Source organism: Suncus etruscus, chromosome 11 (genome assembly GCF_024139225.1).
Source record: "Suncus etruscus isolate mSunEtr1 chromosome 11, mSunEtr1.pri.cur, whole genome shotgun sequence".
NCBI lineage: Eukaryota > Metazoa > Chordata > Mammalia > Eulipotyphla > Soricidae > Suncus > Suncus etruscus.
In genome coordinates, this window is record NC_064858.1 from 74,938,953 (window position 1) to 74,965,248 (window position 26,296).

General features: G+C 47.2%; 2 protein-coding genes and 1 non-coding gene across 3 annotated transcripts in view; 1 reads left to right on the top strand and 2 right to left on the bottom strand.

Moving 5' to 3' along the window:
- Positions 1–3,796: 3,796 nt before the first annotated feature.
- Positions 3,797–20,249, bottom strand: PRKAG1 (protein kinase AMP-activated non-catalytic subunit gamma 1). Its single transcript, XM_049783530.1, has 12 exons — positions 20,185–20,249; positions 10,269–10,314; positions 8,659–8,768; positions 7,448–7,529; positions 6,450–6,508; positions 6,268–6,313; positions 6,126–6,180; positions 5,774–5,900; positions 5,066–5,231; positions 4,945–4,982; positions 4,604–4,750; positions 3,797–4,500 (listed from the first exon to the last, which is right to left on the bottom strand). The coding sequence occupies exons 1-12, from the start codon at positions 20,191–20,193 to the stop codon at positions 4,393–4,395; spliced, it is 993 nt and encodes a 330-aa protein (XP_049639487.1). The 5' UTR covers positions 20,194–20,249; the 3' UTR covers positions 3,797–4,392.
- Positions 17,209–17,314, top strand: LOC126023728 (U6 spliceosomal RNA). Its single transcript, XR_007500808.1, has one exon. It is a non-coding gene; the product is annotated as a U6 spliceosomal RNA (small nuclear RNA).
- A 2,463-nt stretch (positions 20,250–22,712) lies between the features above and the next one.
- The window catches only part of KMT2D (lysine methyltransferase 2D), a 47,019-nt gene continuing 43,435 nt past the window's right edge, over positions 22,713–26,296 (bottom strand). The window contains exons 51-55 of the mRNA XM_049783344.1: positions 26,086–26,216; positions 24,172–24,457; positions 23,712–23,785; positions 23,524–23,632; positions 22,713–23,391 (exon numbers count right to left, since the gene is read on the bottom strand). Coding sequence (XP_049639301.1) covers positions 23,299–23,391; positions 23,524–23,632; positions 23,712–23,785; positions 24,172–24,457; positions 26,086–26,216 — 693 coding nt within the window. The 3' untranslated portion in view covers positions 22,713–23,298. The remainder of the gene's footprint in view (positions 23,392–23,523; positions 23,633–23,711; positions 23,786–24,171; positions 24,458–26,085; positions 26,217–26,296) is intronic.

The window sequence follows — 26,296 nt, forward strand, 5'->3', positions numbered from 1 at the left end:
GCAGAAAGCCATGGCACAGCCCTGAAAGCAGTTTGCAGTGCCTCGGTACCTCTCCTGGGTTCCAGCACAAAGCCTGGCTTGCAGAAACCAGTCTAGTGTATGTGGCTTCCTGAGTTCTTAGCACAGTGTGGTAGGAACAAATAGTCTTGGAGAGAAAAATGAATCATAGTGTAAAGCAGAGGCAGAGATGGGCCTTAGAAGGTGGCTCAGACCACTCTCTAGCCATAATTTTTTTTTTTTTTTTTTTTGGATTTTGGATCATACCTGGTGACGCTCATAAATCGCTCCTGGCTTGGAGGACTATATGGGACACCGGGGGATCGAACCGTGGTCCGTCCTCGACTAGCACAGGCAAGGCAGATGCTTTATCGCTTGCGCAACTGCTCTGGCCCCTCTCTAGCCATTCTAATGAGTGTTTTAGTCCACATGGTGTCAGCACAGGAAAAAGATCTGATGGAGGGTGGTAATAGTATAGTAAGGGTACTTGACTTGTATCCAACTGACCCGATCTGGTGCCCAGCACCCCATAAGTTCTTCCATTCTCCTAGAAATGATTGCTAAGCAAAGAATAAGGACTAAACCCTGAAAATTGCTAGGTGTGGTCCAAAACCCAAAAATAAAATAAAATTTAAAAATGATTTGATCACGTAACACAGTCCTGTTCATTACCCTGCTCTCCAGCTCATTATCACCCTGGAAGAAAGGCACAGGGTTTATAAGGTCAAGGCCAGTGCCAATTCAGTAAACTCTTTTTTTTTTTTTTTTTTTTTTTTGGTTTTTGGGCCACACCCTGTGACGCTCAGGGGTTACTCCTGGCTATGCGCTCAGAAGTTGCTCCTGGCTTCTTGGGGGACCATATGGGACGCCGGGGGATCGAACCGCGGTCCGTGCGCAGGCAAGGCAGGCACCTTAGCTCCAGCGCCACCGCCCGGCCCAAACTCTTAAGTCCTTAAGAGAAGCTGATGGAGAGTGCAGGATTTTTTTTTTTTTTTCCTCCCTAAGGAGACCCTCAGCTCTCCCTTCTGGAGAATGAAGTCATGGAACTTTCCTTGGATCCTGCTATGGCCTATACAGGAAGCAAGTGAGAATCAGCATTGGAGGTAGAGTCCAGGAGATGGCTCAGTACCTACTAAACAAGTGTAAAGTGCTATCCTGTGTTTCTGGTGCTTGGGACCCCTGGCACTCTACTCAGGCATATGCAACAGCCTGCATGTATGATGCCTGGTGGGTACCACAATTAAAGATGTGAAATGTGGAGATAAAGTGATAGTCCAGTGAGTGGGACATTTGCCTTGCAAGTGGCCAACCTGGGTGCAATCCCTGGCATCCTGTATGTCCCCTGAGCCCACCAGGAATGATTTCTGAGTGCAGAGGCTGAAAAATTATACAGCACTGCCAGGCATGACCCCACAACAAAACAAAAAGATGTGAGAACGAACACATGCAGTCAGAAGTCAGACCTCCAAGGGCTGGAGTGATAGCACAACGGTGGGGCGTTTGCCTTGCACACTGCTGACCCAGGACAGTTCAATCCCTGGCATCCCATATGGTCCCGAGCTTGCCAGGAGCAATTTCTGAGCACAGAGCCAGAAGTAACTCCTGAGTGCTGCCAGGTGTGCCCCCCCCCCCCCCCAAAAAAAAAAAAGTATGACATCCAGTGAATACTGCAACTAGTGGTCTTTGGTCCTTGTCTCAGATCAAAACAGGGGCTGAAGTGATAGCACAGCAGGTAGGGGCATTTGCCTTGCTTGTGGCCAACCTGGGTTCAATTCCCAGCATCCCATATAATCAATCCCCTGAGCCTGCCAGGAGTGATTTCTGAGCACAGAGCCAGGAGTAACCCCTGAGAGCCACTGGATATGCCCCCTCTTCCAAAAGAAACTACTAAAACAAAGAATTGCAGAGGAAAGGATACAAAATGTTACAGTGGATAGGGATGCTTAACTTGCATGCAACTGAACTAGGTTTAGTCCCCAATACCCTGTAAGGACCCCTATGCCTTCCAGGAGTAATTTCTTTTTTTTTGTTTTTGTTTTTGTTTTGGGTCATACCCGGCAGTGCTCAGGGGTTACTCCTGGCTCCACGCTCAGAAATACCCCCCTGGCAGGCACGGGGGACCATATGGGATGCCGGGATTTGAACCAATGACCTTCTGCATGAAAGGCAAACGCCTTACCTCCATGCTATCTCTCCGGCCCCAGGAGTAATCTCTAAATAGAGCCAGGAGTGAACCCTAAGCACTGTCAGGTATGGCCACCCACCAAAAAAGGGGGAAGTTGGAACAATAGTACAGTGGGGAGGGTGCTTGCTTTGCATACTGTTGACTGGAGATCAATCCCTGGTATCCCATTTGGTCCACCATCAGGAGCAAATCCTGAGGGCAGAGCCAGGAGTAATCTGATTATTGCTGTTGTGATGTTCTCCTTCCCCACTCCCATTCCACCAAGAAAATACAGTTAAACAGTTATCCATAGAGGATCTCAAAAACTGAAATGTGTGGTAAAGAACACAAGCTCTGCAGTCAGCCTGTTTGGGTTTAAATTTTAGTTCTACTTTTTACATGCTGCATGACACTGAGTTACTTAGCTCTGTCTCAGTTTAAAAATAAATCTAGGGTTGGATAGATAGTATACAGAGTGTATGATGCAGAGCTGGAGCAATGGCACACCAGGTAGGGCACTTGTCTTGCATGAGACTGACATGGCTCTTGGCACCCTCTTGAGCCCACCAGGGGGGAAGCCAGGATGCAGGAGCCAGGAGTAAGCCTGAGCACAGCAGGTATGGCCAAACCAAACCAAAAACAAGACCACAGAGCATATGGCACTAAATCTTACATGCAGCTGCTGAAGCTTTGATCTCCAGGACCACATATGGCCCAAATTCTGCCAGGAGTGACCCCTAAATGCAGTACCAGGAGAAAACCCTGTGCACAACTGGATGTGGGCTCTAATAATAATAATAATTGGGGCTGGAGAGATAGCATGGAGGTAAGACGTTTGCCTTTCATGCAGAAGGTCATCAATTCAAATCCCGGCATCCCATATGGTCCCCCGAGCCTGCCAGGAGTGATTTCTGAGCATAGAGCCAAAACAAAAACAAAATTAAATAATAATAATAATTAATAATAAATCTAGGGCCAGATAGTTCAAAATGAATAAATGTATGTTTTGCATGCAAGAGGCTTTAGTCCCTGGCACAAATGGTCCCCTGAGCTATCAGGAGTGGTCCAAACCCCTGACCAAAAAAACAGTAGAGGCCTGGGAAATGGCTGGAGTTTTTTGTTTTTGGGGACCATACCAGTGGTGCTCAGGACTTACTGTGTTTAGAGGTGGGGTTCAGGGGACCATATGTGGTGTCAGTTGAGGTTCAAACCACAATCTGGATGTAAGGCAAATGCCTCACCCATTATTATCTCTTCGACCTAGGAAATCAAACCCTGGGTCCCTGGGTCCCCAAGAACTGCACTATAGATAACATTCCCTAGTAGCTGTAAAACTGAACATAAAACTGAAGACATAGTGCAATAGGTAGGCTGTTTATCTTGTATGCAACACACCCAGGTTTCACCCTCAGTATCCCAGATGGTCCCCTGAACCCATGAGGAGTAATTTCTGAGCATGAGGCCAGGTCCCTTGAGCACTGCCAGTTTGACTCCCGCCCCAAAACACCCAAAACTTGAATATTTACTATTTATCCAGGACTATAGAATGACTACGTATAAAACATGAGACTGATGACTAGCACTGTAAGGGTCAGAATAATAGTGTCTGTTAATTACAATAATCAACACTGCAACGCCATGAAGAGGTTCCTTCATTTTAATTAAGTTTGTCATAAAAAGCAATAATCTCAGCTAATTATTCTGTTCTCCTCCACATAATTCCCATTTCCCTTCAGACAGTTGTCTACAGCATAGAAGCCCACATTCCTCCCTCCCCCACATTCCTCCTCACTCCACCATGGAAGAAATGTCCCTAAGTAGACTCAGCCTCCTCCATACATATGAATTCTGTTTCATGAAGAGTTTTGTTGTGCTGTCACCTTAGGATGGAGTCAGAGGCAGAGACAGAGCAAGTGGCTGGTGAGATCTGGGGATCTGAGATCAGTCTGCCTGAGAGAGGCTACAGAGCCCAATGCTTACCCAGAAAAGGAGGGGTATTTTTAGGAGCACGGGGGCTAGATAATCTAGGATGGAAGTTTTTCTCAAGTGTGAAGATAACTACTAAAAATCCATTCTCCTTCCTCCCCTGACATTTTCCCCAGCTCCAGGTAGAGTTAGGGGCTCCCAAGCAGAGAACAGTCACAATTCTCTCTAGATTTTGTTGATGGCTCCAGAGCTTTGGGTGTGCAGTGAGGGGGCAAATCCCCTGGTGTTGCCGGACTCTCCCCAGCTCAGGGCTTCTTCTCTCCTCCTGTGAGCACAAGGGCCTGCAGGATGTCAGACAAGGATACTATTCCCTTGACCACATCATTCTCATCCACGACCACTAGTCGATGAACCTGGCAGAGAGCAGCAAGGGAGACAGAGGAATTTTAGGGTCAGCTTCAGTGAGGTAAATCCTAGAGCCCCTACTTGCAAGGCTCTATCCCCCTCCCCCAATACCTCTGCTTCGACCAGCCTGTTGATGATGGTCTCCAGAGTCTCATGCAGATAGCACTTAAGAACACCCTCAAAATAATGTGATCGATGTTGCAAGGCTTTGGTCACAGACACATCAAGGTTGTTGTATGTTTTTTCTGCTGCCAGATTCTGGGTAGAGAAGAGACTCATGCAGGGAAGCAAAGCAGCCTAATCCTACACCTGAAGCCCACCATCCTCATCAGAGAGATTTAGGAAAGTTGTCAACTATGCCCCCAGCACACCCCCTTATATCCCAGAAGAGACTGGTCTCTTGCTCATTCCACACCCCACTCCTTTCCCTATCTCCCAGCCCCATCACTCACAATGACATCAAATTTGGAGTAGATATCCACCACACGCCCTAGGGAAACAGAAGCCGTTCAGCAGGTTCTCCAGAGCCATCCTGCCTCCCCTTGAGCCCCTTCCCCTGGCACAGTCTCCCACCTTTCTCATCCACCACTGGCAGGGCTGAGACCCGGTGCTGTACGAAGATGCCCAGAGCCACATAGACAGGGGTGCTAGTGCGGACCATCGCAATGTTGGCGTAGGTGCCAATCTGGAGCTCTTCTAGAGACTTAGACATGAATTCTGGCTTGGGAAACTCAGTGATCTAAGGGAAGAACCATCAACTTGATTTTTCTTTTTTGATTTTGGGTCATATCCTGTGGTGCTCAGGGATCACTCTGCACTCATAGCGATGCTGGGGGCTAGAAATGGAGCCTGGCAAGCACCCTAACTGCGAACTTTTGCTCTGGACCTTGATTTTCCCCTCTCCTCCCCTCCCCTCTCCTTTCCTTTCCTTTCCTTTCCTTTTTTTTGGCCACACCTGGCAGTGCTCAGGGGTCACTCCTGTTCTATGCTCAGAAATCACCCCTGGCAGGCTCAGGGGACCATACGAGATGCCGGGATTCGAACCACCATCCTTCTGCATGAATGGCAAACGCCTTACCTCCATGCCATCTCTCCAGCCCCGATTTTCCTTTCTTTTTATTTCTTCTCTTTTGTATCAGATATCGAACCCAGGTCTTAGGCAGGCAAGGTGTTTACTCTGTCTCTAAGTCACATCCCCGTCACTTACCCCACCCTCCACCTAGGGATATATGTCTCTACCCTGGATCATAAGTAAAAATGTGGCTTATAAGAAACACTTACAAACAACTTGAGGAACTTGAGAATGCGCTTGTGAGTAAGGATGTACAGGGTATTGCCTGATTCTGGATCAATAACTGGCAGCCTGTGGATCTTGTTTTGAATTAGTGAAGAGACAGCATCAAATAAGCTGTAGGGAAGTGGGAGAGAATTAAGCTCCATAGAGCCAGGACTGAACATGTTCAAATAAGCCCTTTAGAAGGTCTTGATAAACTTGGAAATTAGGAGTGGGGTGCTCAGAGTGTATGTTTGGGAGGTTCTTCTTTTCTCCCTTCTAGTTCTGGAGATCGTTGGATATCTATGGCTGATAACAAGACGCTTCCCTTCTAGACAAATGGGTGTAACGGGAACTCACCTGGCATTAGGAGAAATGCAGACAAGTGGCTTAAAGGAATCCTGTAGGTACACCTCTGAAGAGAATAGGAGGGTTCACAAAATGTCATGTTGGACAACTGTTTTCCAAAGAACCCATCCATCCCTTTCTCTTCTCTACATACCTCTCCAAGTTTCTATCTTATGTTCTTCCAGCTCATATATCTGCACCTGGAAGCGAAATCAATACAACTTGGGACTTGATCTTCCTGTTTATTAACCCTTTATGGTTTGTCTGGAGAAAATAAATTGAGAATGAGTCAGTTTGGCAGGGAAAGGATTTGTGCCATGAGCTAAGATTCCTTACCAAAGCTGATTTATAGTATCGGTGCAGGATATTGATGAAATCGGTGATTGTCAACATGCCTGGAGATCAAGATAAGAGCCCTTCAAGCAGAATGTTAAGACACTGTAGGACTGACACTCAATCATTAACAAATTTGTAACAGTGATTCAATAAAAAAATGTACCGTATTTTCCAGTGTATAAGACGACTTTTGAAACAAAAAAAGTCAACAGAAAATCGGGAATCGTCTTATATGCTGAGTATATCCCGAAAAATGTTTCAATATGCTGCTAAAAGAAAATTGTCTGAATATTGCCACAAAAAGAATTTTCCAACTCGATCCTGCACCAATCACTGCAAGGCTGCTCGGACCGCCTCTCTAACTCAGCCAATCCAAGCAGGCTGTTTATGCATGCAAATTAGACAATGTTCTGGACCCGAATCTACACTGTCAAAAGCCTGCTCAGATTGGCCAGAGTCAGAGAGGAAGTCTATTACAGTATAACCTTTGAACCTTTGCTGCTTGTGATTGGCTCACTGTGGTACATGAGCACAGGAACACATGCAGCACAGGAACGTTCTGTCTGATACAGTGAATATAGGCCTAAACCTATGTTTTAACGGCAAAATTAGGGGGTTATCTTATACCCCCAGTCGTCTTATACGCCAGCAAATATGGTATTTAAAAAAAAATCAAAGTAATATTAAAACAAACTTAAAAAAAAAAAGGCTTCAAGCTCTGCTCAAAGCTTCTTTCCTTGCTCAGCATAAGATGCTAATAATAGGGGGCTGGAGAGAAATAATGGAGGTAGGGCATTTGCCTTACAGGCAGAAGGATGGTGGTTTGAATCCCCGCATCCTATATGGTCCCCCGAGGCTGCCAGGAGTGATTTCTTGAGCGTAGAGCCAGGAGTAGCCCCTGAGTGCTGCAGGGTGTGACCCAAAAAACAAACAAACAAACAAAAAAGGATGCTAATAATATATGCTAATAATACTATGTTGCAGGAAATTTTACTTACCCACAAAACTTTGCTTCTTACTGTCCCACAAAGGGGCAGCTCGTACACCATTAGTTACCAAAGCAAAAAATGCTTTTTTCACCTGTAGCCAAAAAAAGGGTTATAATTACAAAAGGAAATTCATAGGGAGGGGCCAGAGTGAATGCACAGAGGTAGGGCATTTGCCTTTTGTGTGGCAGACACGGTACAGACCCGGATTCGATCCCTGGCATCCCATATGGTTCCCTGAGCCAGGAGTGATTTCTAAGCACAGACCCAGGAGTAACCCCTGAGCACTGCTGAATGTGGTTAAAACACCCCCCACCCCTGAAAAAGGAAATTCACAGGGAGAAGATCATTAAAAGAATAAGGGAAGGGCCAGAGTGACAGTACAGAGGATTGGGCATTTGCCTTGCATGCATCTAACACAGGTTTAATCCTCAGTACCCCCATGGTCCCCCGAACCTGCCAAAAATGTTCTTTGACACAGAGCCAGGAAAAATCCCTGTTTTGGTGTGGTCCAAAAACAAAACCCAAAAAACCCAAATAAAAAAATAGGGGTTTTACGAGCCTGCCAGGAGCAATTTCTGAGCACAGACCCAGGATCAACTCCTGACTGCAAAAAAAAAAAAAAAATAGGGGTTTTGGGGGCAGGAATGAAACTGGGGACATTGATGGAGGGGAGTGGGCACTGGTGAAGGCAGTGGTGCTCAAACATTGTACTTCTGAAACTCAATCATGAACATTTTTTTTATCTTTGTAATTCAGTTATTCAATAGATTTATATATAAAATAAACCCCTGGGGCCCAGGAGTTAATCTTGACTCTATACATAAGAATCACTTCTAGCAGTGCTAGGGGGAACTATATGGAATGTTGTGCTATCTGCCTGGCTCCTAATTTTTTTTGTTTTTCGGCCACCTGGTGACACTCAGGAACCACTCCTGGCTATGCGCTCAGAAATCGCTCCTATCTTGGGGGACCATATGGGACACCGGGGGATCGAACCTCAGTCCGTCCTAGGCTAGAGTGTGCAAGGCGTCAGATGCCTTAAGGCCTGTGCCACCACTCCAACCCCTGGGTTCTAATTTTTAATACATTATTTAAAAAAAAGGATAAGAGTTGAGTATGTTGAGAAAAACATGAACTTAGCCCCATGGAAGAACAAGAATATTAATGCTTGGGGCAGGAAAAGTAGGAACTTGAGGTCTCAAGCAGAAAATTTCACCTACCTGCAGAGAAGTATCAAATACAACCAATTTGGAGCTTGTGGGAATCAGGTCATAGCAACGATGAGACTTCATGAAGGAAGTATACACAGTATTGTTGGATTCTGGAGTGTCTGTATAGGTGGGGATAGTTAGTAGTGTTGTTACATGCAATAATTCATCATCAAAAGAGGCACAAAATAAAACAGTATTGTAATTCTCAAATATTTAGAGTGGAAAAAGGGGGATATGGCTCACTGGTAAAGTACATGCTTTGCATGTATAAGGCATCTCTCAAAAATGTTTACAGCATCATTTGGGGGATCATGAGGTGCCAGAGATTGAACCTAGGTAGACCGCATGCAAGCAAGTGCCTTCTATTTCTCCAGTCCCTTAAATCATAATTTAAGAGCCTTCTGGCACCAGGAAACTATCTGAAAGGACAGGAAAGAAAGCATGCATAGCATGTGAAGGGCACTAGGTTCAACACCTGCATTGCAAGGCCTTCAGAACATCACTAGGCATAGCCTTGGTGGTACCCAGCATTGCTGAAAAGCCCACCTCCAAAATCTAAAACAACAAAAACCTTTAAAGCTAATGGAATATCTAAGCATATAAATAAACTTTATTGACTTTAAGTCATTTAAATGAAGAACCTTCAAAACCTGTGTTTTAGGTCTTTCTCTTTAAGAGATAATTCCTGATTGGAGAGTGAAGTCTCTTCTGTCAAAATTCTAAAAACTGAATGAGTATCAGCAACCAGTACAGTCCATTTCATGGCCCTGCTTTGACTGCAGCAGCACCTCCTTCCTCAGCTCCTCTCCAGATTTCTAGTCTGAAATCTTTCACTATGTGAGTAATTTCTATATCTCTTTTATAATAATAAACTAATGACATAAAAATAAAAAAAATCAGACCGGAGAGATACCATGGAGGTAGGGCATTTGCCTTGCATGCAGAGGGATAGTGGATTGAATCCCGGCATCCCATATGGTCCCCCCAAGCCTGCCAGGAGTGATTTCTGAGCATAGAGCCAGGAGTAACCCCTGAGTGCTGCCAGGTATGACCCGAAAACAAAACAAAACAAAACAAAACAAATCAGGTACTATAAAAACATAGTAAGTCGGGGCCGGGTAGGTGGCGCTGGAGGTAAGGTGTCTGCCTTGCAAGCGCTAGCCAAGGAAGGACCACGGTTCGATCCCCCGGTGTCCCATATGGCCCCCCCAAGCCAGGGGCGATTTTTGAGCGCATAGCCAGGAGTAACCCCTGAGCGTCAAACGGGTGTGGCCCAAAAACCAAAAACAAAAAAAAACATAGTAAGTCTAGAGTTGCATATGAAATTTTTTCCTATCACACGTTTTTTGATAGCTGAAGATAATAATCATTCCCATTCTGCTCATGATTTATTCCTGGATCATACTTATTTGTGTCTTCTAGAATACTATCTGGTCCAGCTTTGGTTTTTCCCCAAAAGGGATCAGGGAAAATTCAAGAATATTGTTGAAGCAAACCCAGTTTCCTCAAGAGACCAGATGTGGTGCCAGGGATTCAAACTGGGGTTAAAGGGATACAAGGAAAGCACATTAGCCCCAATGCTCTCTGATATCCCAGTAGCCTTTCTTCAGTGAACTTACCTTGAGAAGGTTCATTTTCTAGAGCTGGAGAGCCATCAGAAGTGACCTGGAGAGACAAGAAAAATAAGTATCAGCATATTCAGTAGTAGTAGATCAGGTCGAAGTGATAGCAGAGTTGGTAGGGCGCTTGCCTTGCATGCAACTGACTAGGTTCAATCCCTGGCATACCATAAGGTCTCTTAAGCCCTGTAGGAGTGATTCCTGAGTTACTGAGCCCAGAACTAGGAGTAACCCTTAAGAATTGGCAGGTATGCCACCCCCCCAAAAAAAAAAAGCACAGTAGTAGGGCAAGGGTTGGTGAACTAAGACCCTCCTTTAAAGTACTATATATGGCCTTTTAAAAATATTATTTTATTTAATAGACTCATGAAAGTATAACCCTGATATAAATACTATTATTAGTCTCATCTTCATATTAGAAGACTGTGGTTTAGGGGCCGGCGTGGTGGCACTAGAGGTAAGGTGCCTGTCTTGCCTGCACTAGCCTAGGATGGACCGCGGTTTGATCCCCCGGTGTCCCATATGGTCCCCCAAGCCAGAAGTGATTTCTGAGCACATAGCCAGGAGTAACCCCTGAGCATCAAACGGGTGTGGCCCAAAAAAACAAAAAAAAAAAAGAAAAGAAAATATGGGCCAGGGGCCGGAGAGATAGCACGGAGGTAAGGTGTCTGCCTTTCGTGCAGAAGGTCAGTGGTTCAAATCCCAGCATCCCATATGGTCCCCTGAGCCTGCCAGGAGCGATTTCTGAGCATAGAACCAGGAGTAACCCCTGAGCGCTGCTGGGTGTAACCCAAAAACCAAAAACCAAAAAAAAAAAAAAAAGAAAAGAAAAGAAAAGAAAAGAAAATATGGGCCAAAGTAATAGTTTAGCGGGTAGGTTATTTGCCTTGCATATGGGTGTGATCCCCCCCAGCATACCATATGGTCCCCCGAGTACCACCAGGAGTAATTCCTAAGTGCAGAGCCAGGAGTAACTGTTGACCACTGCTGTGTGTGCACCCCCCCCAAATAATCTACCTGAGGGCAAATGGCTGGTAAGGAAGAAATACAGGAAGTCAAACCCAGATCATTGTCATTCCAAAGCCCATATATTTTCACACTCACTGCCTATCAAAAATAGAAAATCTGAGCTCAAAACCTGTGATTTGCCGGAGCAGAGGTGCAAGCAGTAGGGCATTTGCCTTGTACGCAGCTGACCTAGGACGAAGCATAGTTCAATCCCTAGGCATCCATATGGTCCCCCAAGCCAGGAGCGATTTCTGAGTCCAAAGCCAGGAGTAATCCCTGAGCATCACTGGGTATGGCCCAAAAACCAAACAAAAAACCTACAACCCTATGATTTGCTATTTTGGGTATCCTGTACCCATAGCCCTTGTGTATTTGTGTGTAAATGGCCATTTAGGAGATGAGCTAAGAGACTGGTCTTGGGGGGCCAGAGAGATAGCATGGAGGTAAGGTGTGCCTAGCATGCAGAAGGTCGGTGGTTCGAATCCTGGCACCCAATATGGTCCCCCAAGCCTGCCAGGAGCAATTTCTGAGCGTAGAGCCAGGAGTAACCCACTCAGGTTACTGGTCTTGAATCTCTTGCAGGGACCTAGGCTTTCCTTTGAACCTGCTAGATCTTACCAACAGAAGTGTGAGTTAGCAGGCAGGGCTGGTTATACTAGAACCACAGCTCCTCCAAGCATCTGTTACATGTGCTTTCACTCCCTTAGCTTGCAAGGGTAGGTCAGGGTTAGCATCAAAATTGACAACCTTGGGGCCGGGCGGTGGCGCTGAAGGTAAGGTGCCTGCCTTGCCTGCGCTAGCCTTGGACGGACCGCGGTTCGATCCCCCGGTGTCCCATATGGTCCCCCAAGCCAGGAGCAACTTCTGAGCACATAGCCAGGAGTAACCCCTGAGTGTTACCGAGTGTGGCCCAAAAACCCCCAAAAAAAAAAAAAAATGACGACCTTTACTTTTTTTTTTTTTTTTTTGTATTTTGATATGGAACCTCTCTCTGCTTTCAATACATAATTAGTAATCAAAAAAGAAAAAATTAAATTTGGGGCCAGTGATGGCATTGAATGCTGCCAACCCAGGACAGACCTGGGTTCGATTTCCAGCAACCCATATGGTCCCAGGTCTGCCAGGAGCAATTTCTAAGTGCAGAGCCAGGAGTAACTTGAGTGCTGCCAAAAAACAAAACAAAACAAAACAAAACAAAAACAAAAAAAAAACGGAAAATATGAGCTTAGGTTGGCCTCACAGAATATTTTTTTTTCTTTTTTTGGTTTTTGGGTCACACCCAGCAGAGCTCAGGGGTTCCTCCTGGCTCTATGCTCAGAAATCGCTCCTGGCAGGCTCAGAGGAACATATGGGATACCAGAATTCGAACCACCAACCTGCTGCATGCAAGGCAAACGCCTTACCTCCATGCTATCTCTCCGGCCTAAGAATATTTTTTCTAATCCCTACCATCACTCACTTGTTGCATCTGACCTTTGTAATATTGTCCATTCTGACACGAGTAATTTGCAATTCTTTTTTTTTTTTTTTTTGTGGTTTTTGGGTCACACCCGGCAGTGCTCAGGGGTTATTCCTGGCTCCAGGCTCAGAAATTGCTCCTGGCAGGCGCGGGGGACCATATGGGAAACCGGGATTTGAACTGATGACCTTCTGCATGAAAGGCAAACGCCTTACCTCCATGCTATCTCTCCGGCCCCTAGAGATCTATTTTATAAAAGCATGAAAGTAGGGCTGGAGAAGACTACAGTGCGTAGGGCGCTTGCCTTACCTACACCGACCTGAGTTCAATCATTAGGAGTACTACCCTGGGATTCATGAGTACCACTCATGGACCAACCACTCCAGAGTACCAAGAGTGATTCCTGAGCACAAAGCCAGAAGTAAACCCTAAACACTGCCAGGTGTGCCCCCCCCTATTTTTTTTCACTTGTGAAAATCAAGAGAAACAACAAAGATTTCCCCCAAACTCTCACTAAGCAGTTGGGTACTTCAGAATCAGATATACCCTTTACCACTGAGAGGGCAGTATTGCGAAGGACCATAGATAGTATCCAAGCAGTACTGTCAGAGACAAAGCTTAAATGACTGAGACTGAAGGCTGAGTACAAATGTTCTAAACTGGGACATGGGTCCTCTTAGCACCCTTGAGTCAAAGGCCATGATAGCCTAGAGGATGCTGATTTTCCCCATGACAAAATGATACGTTAGTGTTTAAAATAGAGACACCTTTAGAACCATTTCTGTGCTCCCTCAGGTAAAATATTTGGAAATACTACTGTTATTCAGGAGCCCAGACGGCATCAAGATCATTTCACCCACAGGAATTAAACAGTGTGGGGTCCATTTGCTCTGGATAAATATCCCCGAACTAATTTTAGAATTATATTTCACTTCCTGGGGTTTTATGGTAATATGAACAGCTTTGGCATGTACCTGGGAAGTTGGATGGTATATAAGAAGCTAGCAGAATAGCCCTAACTCCATTTAGTGACTAGAATGGGACAGGGGAAAGAAGCTAATTTTCCTCACTTTTTTCTGGTTGCATAAACTATCAGTTCAGCTAGGCATAAAACCAATGGCCTTGGGGCCGGGTAGGTGGCGCTGGAGGTAAGGTGTCTGCCTTGCAAGCGCTAGCCAAGGAAGGACCGCGGTTCGATCCCCCGGCGTCCCATATGGTCCCCCCAAGCCAGGGGCGATTTCTGAGCACATAGCCAGGAGTAACCCCTGAGCGTCAAACGGGTGTGGCCCAAAAACCAAAAAAAAAAAAAAAAAAAAAAAACCAATGGCCTCATACTCCTAAGTATAAGATACAAACATTGCCTATATAAAGACAGAAAGATGGCTATTTCAGTAGAAGTTGTTGTTTTCATCTTTTATATAAATGTTATGCTATGGCTATTATGTTCATTATCTATGCAAATTGATTACAAATTCTTAGAAGCCTGAACTGTCTCATACTTATTCTGTTTGGGTCAGCAGTGCTCAGTGTTTACTCCTGGCTCTACACTCAAAAATAACTCCTGGCAGTGCTCTGGGACTATAAAGGATGCTGGAGATCAAACCTGGGTTGGCCTAGTCCAAGGCAGATGCCCTACCCACTGTATGATCACTGCAGCCCAAACATTTTTTTTTAATTTGGGGCCACACCTGATAGTGCTCAGAGGTTACTTCTGGCTGTTTTCAGAAATCTATCTCAGGGGGCTGGAGCATTGGCGCAAGCCATAAGGCATCTGCCTTGTGCCTAGGACAGACCGCAATTAGATCCCTGGTGGTCCCATATGGTCCCCCAAGCCAGGAGTGATTTCTGAGCGCATAGCCAGGAGTAACCCCTGAGCATCACCAGGTGTGGCTGAAAAACCAGAAAGAAAAAAAAAAAGAAATCAATCTCAGAAATCACTCCTGGTGAGTTCAGGGTACCATATGGGATGCTGGGGATGGAACCCTTGTCGGCTACATGCAAGGCAAGTACCCTATCTGCTATGCTATGGCTCTGGCCCATTCCAATATTACTTTAAATATAACTTTAATTCAGTCACTTGAAATAGTTACAAAAGTTCTTCATGACTGAGCTTCAGTCATACAATGTGTAACACTATACCGCCAATGTCCCCAGTTTCGTTCCCATCTTCCCATGTTTTCTCTCCTGCCTTCCTCTGTGGCAGACATTTCTCTCTCTCCCTCTCCCTCTCTCTCTTTCTTTTAGACACTGTGGTTTGCAATATTGTAACTGAAGGGGTATCATGCATATCACTTTATCTTCTTTCAACACCCAGTTCTTGTCCAGAGTGATCATTTCCAACTATCATTTCACAGTGGTCCCTTCTCTGTTCTATCTTCACTCTCCTGCTATTTGTCAGTCCCAACTTCTTGGTATCCTTTATACCATCCTAGCATTGTGGTTTAACAAATAACCCTCAATTGCTTTCTTTTTCTCTCAAATTGGTAATAATGAAGCACACTTACAAGAATAAAAGAGATAAAAGGCTAATTTACTGATAGAAAAAAGTACACCCAAAGAAATGCAAATACCTGTTTAGAAGAATTTGTTGAGGAAGGAACGGAAGAAGGAAGAAAATGTTGACTTTTAGGCTGGAGAGATAGCTTAGTGCTGGAGTTCTGCACCACCTGGTCCCCAAAGCAGAGTCAGGAGTGATTCCTGACTGTTACTGGGCAATGCCAGATGTAGTCCCAAAATCAAACTACTTAAATTTTTTTGTTGAAAGAGAATATCGGGGCTGGAGAGATAGCATGGAGGTAAGGTGTTTGCCTTTCATGCAGGAGGTCATCGGTTCGAATCCCGGCGTCCCATATGGTCCCCCGTGCCTTCTAGGAGCAATTTCTGAGCCTGAAGCCAGGAATAACCCCTGAGCACTGCCGGGTGTGATCCAAAAACCACAAAAAAAAAAAAAAAAAAAAAAGAGAATATCGACTTTATCTTTTTGTCTATTTCTTCACACATGAGTAGGTTACATTCGGGGCTGGGAAGGTGGCGCTAGAGCTAAGGTGTCTGCCTTACAAGCGCTAGCCAAGGAACGGACCGCGGTTCGATCCCCCGGCGTCCCATATGGTCCCCCCAAGCCAGGGGCGATTTCTGAGCACATAGCCAGGAGTAACCCCTGAGCGTCAAACGGGTGTGGCCCAAAAACCAAAAAAAAAAAAAAAAAAAAAAAAAAAGTAGGTTACATTCATTACTCTCTGCTTTTCTTTTTATTTTTTTTTATTTTTGGGCCACACCTGGCGGTGATCAGGGGTTTCTCCTGGCTATCTGCTCAGAAATCACTTCTGGCAGGCACAGGGGGACCATACCATATGGGAGGCCGGGATTCGAACCAACCACCTTAGGTCCTGGATCGGCTGCTTGCAAGGCAAACGCCGCTGTGCTATCTCTCTGGCCCCACTGTATTATAGAAGTACTACTTGTGTTTATATGTACAAATACTATTTGTATGTATATGTACGTGTTTGTATATGATCTGGGAATTGAACCCACGCCCTCATACATGCAATGTAAATGCTCTACCAATGAGCCACCTGAGTAGCCCATAAATACAAAATAGCATTAGATACCAGCTAAACTGACACAGACTTATAATTTTTTCCAGACTACTAACCCATATTGTTATATGGTCAGCAACCATAGATGTCAGAAATTCCTGAAATGTTTAAAAAATAAAACAAAAACATATGTCCCTTCAATACTATTATTCTTTTTTTTTCAATACCATTATTCTTATCCATCTGTTCGGGTTTTTTTTTTTTTTTTTTTTTTTTTTTTGCATTGCTGTCTTACATGTTCCTACACTGCAGTACTGATTACTCAGAAAATAAACTAAATAAACAAATCTTCTTTTAACTGTCCTTTAAGTTCTACGAGTTAAAAATGTCTCACTGGAAAAAAAAAAAAATAAGGGGACCGGAGAGATAACATAGCAGTAGGGCATTTGCATTGCATGCAGCCAATTCAGGATGAATGGTGGTTCTAGTTCCAGGGTCCCCCGTGCCTGCCAGGAGCAATTTCTGAGTGCAGAGCCAGGAGTAACTGAGCACCACCAGGTGTGACCCAAAATCAAAACAAAACAAGTCTCACTGGAGGCTGAAGTGATAGCATAGTGAGCAGGTGTTTGCCTTGTTGACCCAGGTTGAATCCTCAGCATCCATATGGTCACCCAAGCCTAAAAGGAGTAATTTCTGAGAGCAGAGCTAGAAATAACCCTTGAGCACCACTTGAGTGTGGTCCAAAAAACAAAACAAAAAAAGTCTCACTGGGAGGCTGGAGCAAGAGCATAGCAGGTAGGGTGCTTGCCTTGCATGTGGCCTACCCAGACTCAACCCCTAGCATCCCGTGTGGTCCTCCAAACCCGCCTGGAGTGATTCCTGAGTGCAGAGCCAGGAGTACCCCCTGAGCACTGCAAGGTGTGGCCCCAAAATAAAAGTGCTTGCTTTGGTAGCACATATAATAAATTAGAATGATAAAAGAAAAGATTAGCATGGCCCCTGTACAAGGACTAACACAAAATAAAAATAAATAAAACATTTTAAATGTCTCACTGGATATTTTGGGGGGGGGTCTCTCAAGTTGCACTCAGGTAACCTACGAATGACACTGGTGACTGTTAGTTAAATGGACCAATAGTGACTCAATACTTATTTATATTGAACAGTGGTTCAACGTAAGGGCTTTGTTTAGGCCTTGTAATGCCTAATCCCAAACACCTCAGCAGTGTTTGGGGGGCTTCAAGGGCTGCATCCACTGATGCTAAGGAGACCTTGAAATGTCAATTACTGAATCTCCATACTGCTTCCCAGACCCAAATTGTAGATTATTTTGTTTATGGTCATATCAGAGCTTACTTCTAACTCTGTGCTCAAATCATTCCTGGTTGGTGCTCAGGGGTTCATATGATAGGTACTAGGAATTAAAATGAGGTGGGCTATAACCAAGGAAGTGCTTTAATCCTTGTACACTTAAAATGACAAAAATAAAATCTCAAATCCATCTCTCTCTCCCATTTTCATTTCTTTAACTTGGGCTCTTCTGCAACATTTTCTTTCTTTTTTTTGGTTTTTGGGCCACACCCAGCATTGCTCAGGGTTTACTCCTGGCTCTGCGCTCAGAAGTCGGCTTGGGGGACCATATGGGATGCTGGGATTTGAACTGGAGTCCGTTCTATGTTGGCCTCGCGCAAGGCAAACGCCTTACCGCTGTGCTATCACTTCCAGCCCTCCCTCCCTCCTTCCCTCCCTCCCTCCTTCCTTCCTTCCTTCCTTCCTTCCTTCCTTCCTTCCTTCCTTCCTTCCTTCCTTCCTTCCTCCCTCCCTCCCTCCCTCCCTCCCTCCCTCCTTCCTTCCTTCCTTCCTTCCTTCCTTCCTTCCTGCAGACTAGAGGACCATACGGTATACCAGGGATCAAGCCCACGTCTTCCCAGGTCAGCCACCTGTAAGGCAAACTATGAGTTCGTGTGCTATGAGTTAGATCAGGGGTCTCAAACTCGCGGCCAAGGGTCTCAAACTTGTGGCCTGCGGGCCATAGGCCCGCCGTACAACATTTTGTGGCCCACGGCCGGCCTTCAAATATCGCAGTATTCACGATTATTCGCTTACCGAATAATCACAATAAAAATCGCATTGAGTTAGTGTGCTATGACTCTGGCCCTGAAATTTTATTTCCCTTACCCCAGGTGGGACTTGAACCCACAAACTGTGGCTTCAGCGGTCAATCCTTTACCCAAAGGGCCACCAGTGCTCTTCTAAACAAATCTGCCTTAAATCTATTTCCTCTTTTATTCATCTTTAATAAAATCAGATTCTTTTCCCAAACACCTTAATTGGGTTTCAAGAAGCCAGAAAGTCACTATTTTCAGAAAGTCCATTCATTTGCTGAAAGCTGTTAAGAACCTTCCTAGCTCACAACTCTCTGCCTTGCTCTTAAAATTTCCCTGGACCCCAAGGGCATAGAGAAGTAGTTCAGCAGTAAGGTGTTTGTTTGCATTGAATGTAGCTGAATCAAGTTAGATTCCTGGTACCCCATGTGGTCCTGGAGTGATCCCTGAATTCAGAGCCAGGAGTAAACCCTGAACACCTGACTATGGCCTCCAAACAAAACAAAAAATCCCAGCAAGATATTCGAAGATATTTGATACCTGTCCTTAGATTGCCTCCTGCCAGCCTTTTGTTTCACTATGACTGAAGTTCAAAATCTCGAAACATCAGCGCCAATTAATATTCCAAATAATTCACTTCTAGGATGGAGGCAATATACAGGCAGGGCACTTGCCTTGCACGTAGTCAACCTCCATACCTATACAGTCCCTGGACTCTACCAGGAGTGGTCCCAGAGAGCAGAGCACCTCCAGGTGTGGCCCCAAAGAAATAAAATGATTCACTACTAATTGTTCTGATTATATACATTCCTATGCTCACATTAGTCTCTCAACCTGCAGTGATTGATGTAATTTCTGCCTTTCCTAAACTGTTCTGGTCCTTTGTATTTTATAACATTTACTAAAGTCTACCTAAAAAGAAAAGCTGTCACTACTGACTTGCTCCACTCTCACTCCAATTATGCTAGGCATTCTTTTGAAAACAATGTCCATCTCAAGAACTTAATCCGGTAGATAAAGTCTGTGATCCACATTTCAAAAATAATATAAAATGTTTTGCAGGGGTCAGGGTCACAGTGGTAGCGCGGCGGCAGGGCGTTTGCCTAGCATCCCAGGACGAACACAGGTTCGAACTCCAGCATCCCATAAGGTTCCCCAACCAGTCAGGAGCGATTTCAAAACAAAACAAGAATAAAATGTTTTGCAAATTATAAATATTCACGACTAAACTTGGTTCATTGGTGACTGAACGGAAGCTGACCTTTTTTTGCCTCAATCTTTTGGGGGAGGGACGGGTCACACTTGGCGATGCCTGGGAGGGGGGATTACTCCCGGCTCTGCACTAGGTGTCACCCAGGGCTGTGTTCATGGGGCCACAAGGGATGCCGAGCAGGGAACCCGGCTTAGCCGCGTGCAAAACAAGCCCCATACTCCGGCTCCTTCCCAATCTTGAAGCAATGCGTGCGTCGCCCGGGTCACCTTATCGCTGGGCCTGTTTTCCTCCTGCAACCCGAGCGAGGGCCGTGGGCGAGGAAGTGCTCCCCGCAAGGGCACCCCGAGGCAGACGGGCCCGCGCGACCTCCGGGACTATTCCCGGGCCCCGCCCGCCCGCCCGCGGGGGTGGGCAGCAGAGCGCCACGCACGCAGGGCTCCCGGGCCCGGGCGCGCCGGCCAGCGGGGCCTCGAGGTCCCAAGCTGACGCCCCCCGCGGGAGCCGGGAGCCGCGGCCCACCCGCCCGGGACGCGGCCCGGCCACCCCAGCGGGGCTCCCCGACTCCACAGCGCCCCCCGCCGCCGCCCGCTCTCACCGTCTCCATGGCGAGGGCCGGCCGCGGGCTTCCTGGGTTTCGGGGCAGCTCCCGGCGGGGCCGCGGGGCGGGGCCGAGGCCTGGGGGCCGGCGCAGGGGCAGGGACAGGCCTCGCCCCACATCCGGCGCCGCGGCGACACTTCCGTCGCGTCAGACGCACGCCGGGCCGGCAGCGGGCGGAAGGCGGGAGCTTCCCCTTCCGGCGTGGCCCAGCAGGGTCACCGCCCCCGGCCCCCGCTCCCGGCCCCCCACGCCGCCCACCCCGCCCCACCCCGGCCTGGACAGCGCCCGGATCCATCCCTCCGCAGGCGAGGGCGACGACGGGACAGAGCCGCTTGTATTTAAAATGTTCTTTTTTTATTTGTCATTTAAAAACAAACTTGGAAGAAGCAAAATCCAAAACTTGCCCTTTGCCTCTTGCAACATAAATTATGTACAATTCAGAAGGATCGCCGATACAAAACATGCCAAGGTCGGGGGTGTCGGGGCGGGAGGAGAAAGGGCTCTTTTAAAAAAGGGAATCATTTCATCCGTTGTTACGAAGGACCAACCTTGCTGTACAGGATACACACAACACAAAATAAAGTCTTCACGGGATTCACACTTGTCAGCGATTTATTTTTTAAAAAGGGGGGCAGGGTCCCGAAGGTGAGGGGGCTAGAAGACTGTAAAGAGGAAAAACTGAAAACTGAGTATGTGCGAGTGTAAACCAACCCAAAAGACAAACACGGGGGCGAGGGGAGGGTGTTCTGATGCAATTATACAGGCGGGATACTTAAAAACAAACAAAATAAACCAACCACCAAAATTCCAACCTTGTAGCTTGGGTCTGAGTTAGTTTATATAAAAATTAAAAACTGTATAACGTTTCTTCACTAAATTCTACAGGACTATGGGATACCTAGCATATGCTTACAAGTCTGCCCCCAACCCCTTTTCCCGATCGCAGGGCCCGAGCGCCAACCAGATCGTGAATAAAAGAAGCCAATCTCCCCTTCTCCATAGCCTAGGTCTTTTGTTCTTTGAAAAATAACATCTGATGGCTTTGGGGGCAACAGCCCAGTCTCCCCACTGTCTGGTTTAATTACAGTGGTCTGGGGGGTGGTGGTGGTGGTGTTATGCTCTTAACCATTTGCAGCTTGAAACAGTGGAGGAAACAGCTTAAAAAAATTCCCTACCTCCATCAGTCTGTAACCCCCAAATTCAAAAACAAAACAAAACAAAAAAACCTAACATCACAACAACGACCACACTTCCCCTCCAGCAGGCCTGCCCAATCCACAGCCACCAAGCCCACCCCTATACTCCCAACATTTGATTCTTGAAAATATTAATTACAAAATGCCCTTTGCCCACAGCCCCCAGGAGAGAACTGCATATAAGCTTCATCTTCATTCCCATGGCTCCCTCCCAGAGAGGGGTACGGGGCATCATCTCCCCAACCTACCCCTATCCCCAGGAAGAGATTCAACTGCAGCACAAGCTTGGGCAGAAAGGGGAAGGAAAGGGAGGCAGGGAACCCAGCACCCTCTGGCGCCCCCTGGGCCAGCTCACTCTTGTGCATTATAACATAGTCCAACTCTACGGCAGGGGGTGGGGATTGTCTGCCTCTGTACCCCCACTTTACAGCAGTCACAGCCAGGGGGTGGGGAGGGGGTGAGGAAAAGGGCGGTAGGCTGGGTAATGGAGGGGCTCCCCCACAAGGGGAGCTCCGTATGTCCGCCCCAAGCCCCCCTACCATTTATAAACTGGTTTTGTAAAAAGAAAATAGATATATTTATATAGAATATATAAAGCACAAAAATTAGTAGTTTTACATTTGCTCTCCCCAGGGGTGGGGGGAGAGGGGAGGGTTCTCACCTCCTGCCGGCTCCCCCATGCCCCACAAGACTATGTACAATCCCATGTATAAATAGATAAATACCCCCCACCCTCCCCACGCTGACACTAAGCTCCCCCATTCCCACATCACCCCCCCTTCCCACCAGACCAGCAGCAGTTTGGTGACTGAGGGAAAGTGGGAGCTCCGGACCACACCCTGCCTCACTGGGTATGGCATGCCACTCTGGGACAGCCCTCACCCTACCGCCCACCCACCCCATCCAAGGGCTGAAGGGCAAATGGGCTTATGATGGGGCGGGGAAAACAGGAGGAAGATATCCTGGTCCGAGACTTAGCATGCCCCTCCTGCCCCCATGTCCAGATGGAGAAGGAAGTCCTGGAGCAACTAGGGGGCCAGTTATCCCCAATCTTCATCATCAGCCTCAATTACCATCCCATGCCCAGAATTAAAACAAAGATGGATTTTGTTGTTGTTTTCTTCTTCCTCTTTACCCCCTTCTACCTACTCAAAAGAGGGCAGTGAAGTGGGAGAGAAGGTTAGGGGCAGTAGGGGATCTGGAGAGGGTCTCACATTTCAAAACAGCAAAAAATCCAACACTTAAATGAGGTAGGTGTGGGTGCGGGGTCTCCTTGCCTGGCTTGCCTAGTTGCCCTCCTGGACAGCTGGGCGCCTCTTTCCCGTTCATGTTGCATTTGTCAGAGTGGAAAACAAGGAAACACAACCCATAGAGACGGAAACACAGAGGAGAAGAGGGAGACAGAGACAGATTGAGAGGGATGGGGGTGGGGTAAGGGTGGGGGCAGGACCCGGCAGGCAGGGCCAGGTGTGAGACCCGGCCTTTGGGATTGTCAAGCTTAGTCAAGTCTCTTTGCAGCCTCGGTTGGGCCGAGGGTTGGCGGGAGCAGCAGGGCTGTGAGGCCCAGCCACACATCCTCCTCCCCGTCCCTGCTGCCTCCCAGATGCTTCTGGGTAGTTCCCGGCCCATGTCCCCCTCAAACCTGAGATGCCCAGTGGCTGCTTCTGTCTGGCCCCTTCTGGAGCTGGGGCAGAGATGCCAGCCTGGGGGTCGGTGGCGGGGAAGGTTATCCCTGGTGCCCAGGTGGGCTCAAACTAGGGACCTGTGCCCCAGCCTCCTGCTCCAGGGGCTCCGGTCACCCGGCAGCCCCAGCCCTGGGTCCTGGCTCTGGCTGCTACCTCTCTTCCCCTTCATCCCTTTCAGGGAAGAGGTTGGGGGTGGGGGGACGCCCCTGCCTGGTAGCCTCAAAAGCTGCTTAGTTCATCCATTTCCGACAATTCCAGGCTCCACAGTGGCAGGGGATCTTGTGCTGATCGTCCTCAAAGTCAAACTGATAGTCATAGGTCAGCTGTAAAGAGAAGAGGTTGGGGTCAATGCCAGTCCCCCAGCAGAAGGGTTACGCTAAGGGCAATGGCACTTAAATTTAACTCCTGAGGAAAGGGAGCTACTCTGGTATTTGAGGGAGTTTCTCTCTTCTCACCTCCTCTCCTTTGGGGATTCGCCGGCTGGAGATGATGATGATTTTATCCTCCTTGTCAAATGTCACAACTTCTGCCACACAGTTAGGCGCACAGGAATGGTTAATGTACCTAGTATCAGGACAGAGTCAGGAACGCCAAATGGCTGAGCTGAGACCCCTGACCACTTTCTTCCTTATTCCTCTCTCACCTGGCAGGGCCTCCAGTCAACGTTGCATCAATCACATGCTCATTGTTTATTCGGAACATGTAGATACCTCGATTCTAAAAAGGCAGGGTACAGACGAATGGGCAAGAGTATCAGCAAAATGGCAGAGGTGAGCAGGCCTGGACAGCTGCCTAACTACAGGCTTATCTTCATTTCCAACTCTTTTCCTGCCTCTCCCCTCTGTTCCATTTTTTTTTTTCTTTCGGGGCCCCTACCCCAGTAATACTCAGGGCTTACGCTTGGCTCTGATCACTCCTGGCAGTGCTCAGGGGACCATATGTAGTGCCAGGTATTAAACACACATTGGCCTCGTTAAGGCCAGTGCCTTACCTGCCATAAAATCTCTCACTGGCCATCACCCGTTTTCTGCTCCCTTAGCTCTAATCATGTCTGCTGCCCCTAGGCTGACCACATATCCTGAGGTCCTTCTGCCGGTGCATACCTGTTCCTCATAGATTTTCTCCCTCCGGTTGGCTACCTCATTGCGAATGATGGTGCCAATGTACTCAATGACCATTGTGTGCTTTTCTAGGTCCTTGGCTGCATAAAGCCCCAGGCCCTGGATACGGGATCGAGCCAGGTAAACATTGTTCTTCCATTCGGTGCGCAGTCGTCGGTATTGAGATGACTTGGAGTGCACAAATTGCTTGCTGTATGGGGTGTTGGTCTCGCCTGTGAAGGTGCTCTGGTAGGCTTTGGACATGCTGGTGCTGTTCAGAGTGTGGGGCCTGGGAGGTGACATATTCCATGACAAGACAGTTCTCCCGCAGAGCAAGCACAACCCCAGTGCCCCTGGGATGGGTGATAGGCCACTAAGGAGTAAGTGCTGCCTTAGGAAAGAAGTGGAAGCATCTGGGTCTTGGCTTTGGTGAGGCAACTAGCTATGGGGGGGCCCTTCCAACACCCTGGGGGGGGAGCACAGCGAGCTCAGGAAAAGGTTGGGAAGTGGGGGAGGGGGATGTGTACCAATTCCCCTACACTGAGCCCACTCTCCCATCTCTCTGCCTCCTACCACTCTCTTGCCAAACCATATTCTAAGGCCATGCTCCTATGGGAGGTCCTCCCCAGAAACTCAGGCCTGGAATTTAAGCTCATGGTTTGTTGAAATGCCTAGGTCCTACCACCTGCTCACACTAGAAGCCCTGAAAATGGGGGCTATGTCTACCACATTGGACTGGTTCTGAATGCAGTCAAAGAATAGTAGTAGCCCCTTTCCTTTCTCCCAATTGCCCCATCCCAATAAAGTAGGGGCTGTGTGCAGCTGGCTCAGTGCAGGGGAATGGCACTGCCTGAAGATGCTTTTCACCACCCTAGGGCAGCAGCCCAACTCTCACCCAACCCAGAGCAGTGGTTTTCAAATGTTTTCCATCTCTTTTTTTATAGAAGTTTTTTTCTTTAATAAAATGTTATTGCAACTCCAATACTTAAGCTAGACGAAAATAGAGCTCTTTTGATTGAATCAAATTTGCGGAAGGAGTTACACGTGGGGAGGGCCAAGTTCTGGCTTGTACTTTATGTGTTCCAGGGCTTTCTGGAACATACACCATTCGATAACCACTGCTGTAGAGCATCAAGGACCAGGGCTGACTTGGGTAGAGCAAGACACTCTACAACAGCCCAAGGAGCAACCAAAGACCTTCGAGAAACCCCTGCTACCACAATTGGCCTCCCTCTCCCAGGACCAAGGTCAGCTTCCATGGTGCACAGAAAGAATAGTGACCCACAAATCAGGAGATAAGGTGGTGGTCCCAGCTGTGACTTTGGGTTAGTCACTTAACCTTTCTGGGTATCAGTTTTCTCAGCTGTAAAATGGGGATCATACCACCTGCCCTACCTACCTCATAAGGTTGTTGTGAGGATCAAATGAGATAATGGATGTGAAAACGCTTTGAAAAAAAAAGTATAAAGTGCTATACAAATGTAAGACTTTATTACTTTTCTATTCCTAATTTCCTTTGACCAACTCAACTTGGGGAAGGAAAGGTGACCCTAGCACTTATGGGGTATCTGAGGTTTGGGAGAATCACAGGCCATGGAAACAGAAGAGCAGAGAGAGGAGGCCATGGATCCCTTCCTTACTTCATAAACGTTTCACCAACGTCTACCAGTACCTCCTCAGAAGCCATTCCCAGGGTACCAGAGAGTAATCTACTGTACACCCCAGGTCAACCCAGTATACCTGAGGAGGCAGGTGAGGAATAGCCTAAAGATGCCTCAGCACCCTCTATCAGGAGTCCTAGAATGAACCCTCACCAGTTTCCCCAAGGAACTCTGATCTGTAACCTAACCAACTGGCCAGGGAGGCCCTACCAATCCCTACACCCCACAATCCATAGTCCCAGACCTATAAGCTCACCGTTTGTAGTGTGTGAGGATTTTAGGTTCTGATCGGGCACAACCAGTGGGGTTGATCATGAGTGGCAGCTCCATCAGTGGGTGGCGTCCATAGCGGAATAAATAGTTCTGACAATTCTCTACTCCAGGCAGCTGTAGGCACACATTATGCTGACCTCAGACCCAGCACTCTCAGCAGGACCGAAGCTCCCAGCACCCATCTGGGCCCTGCC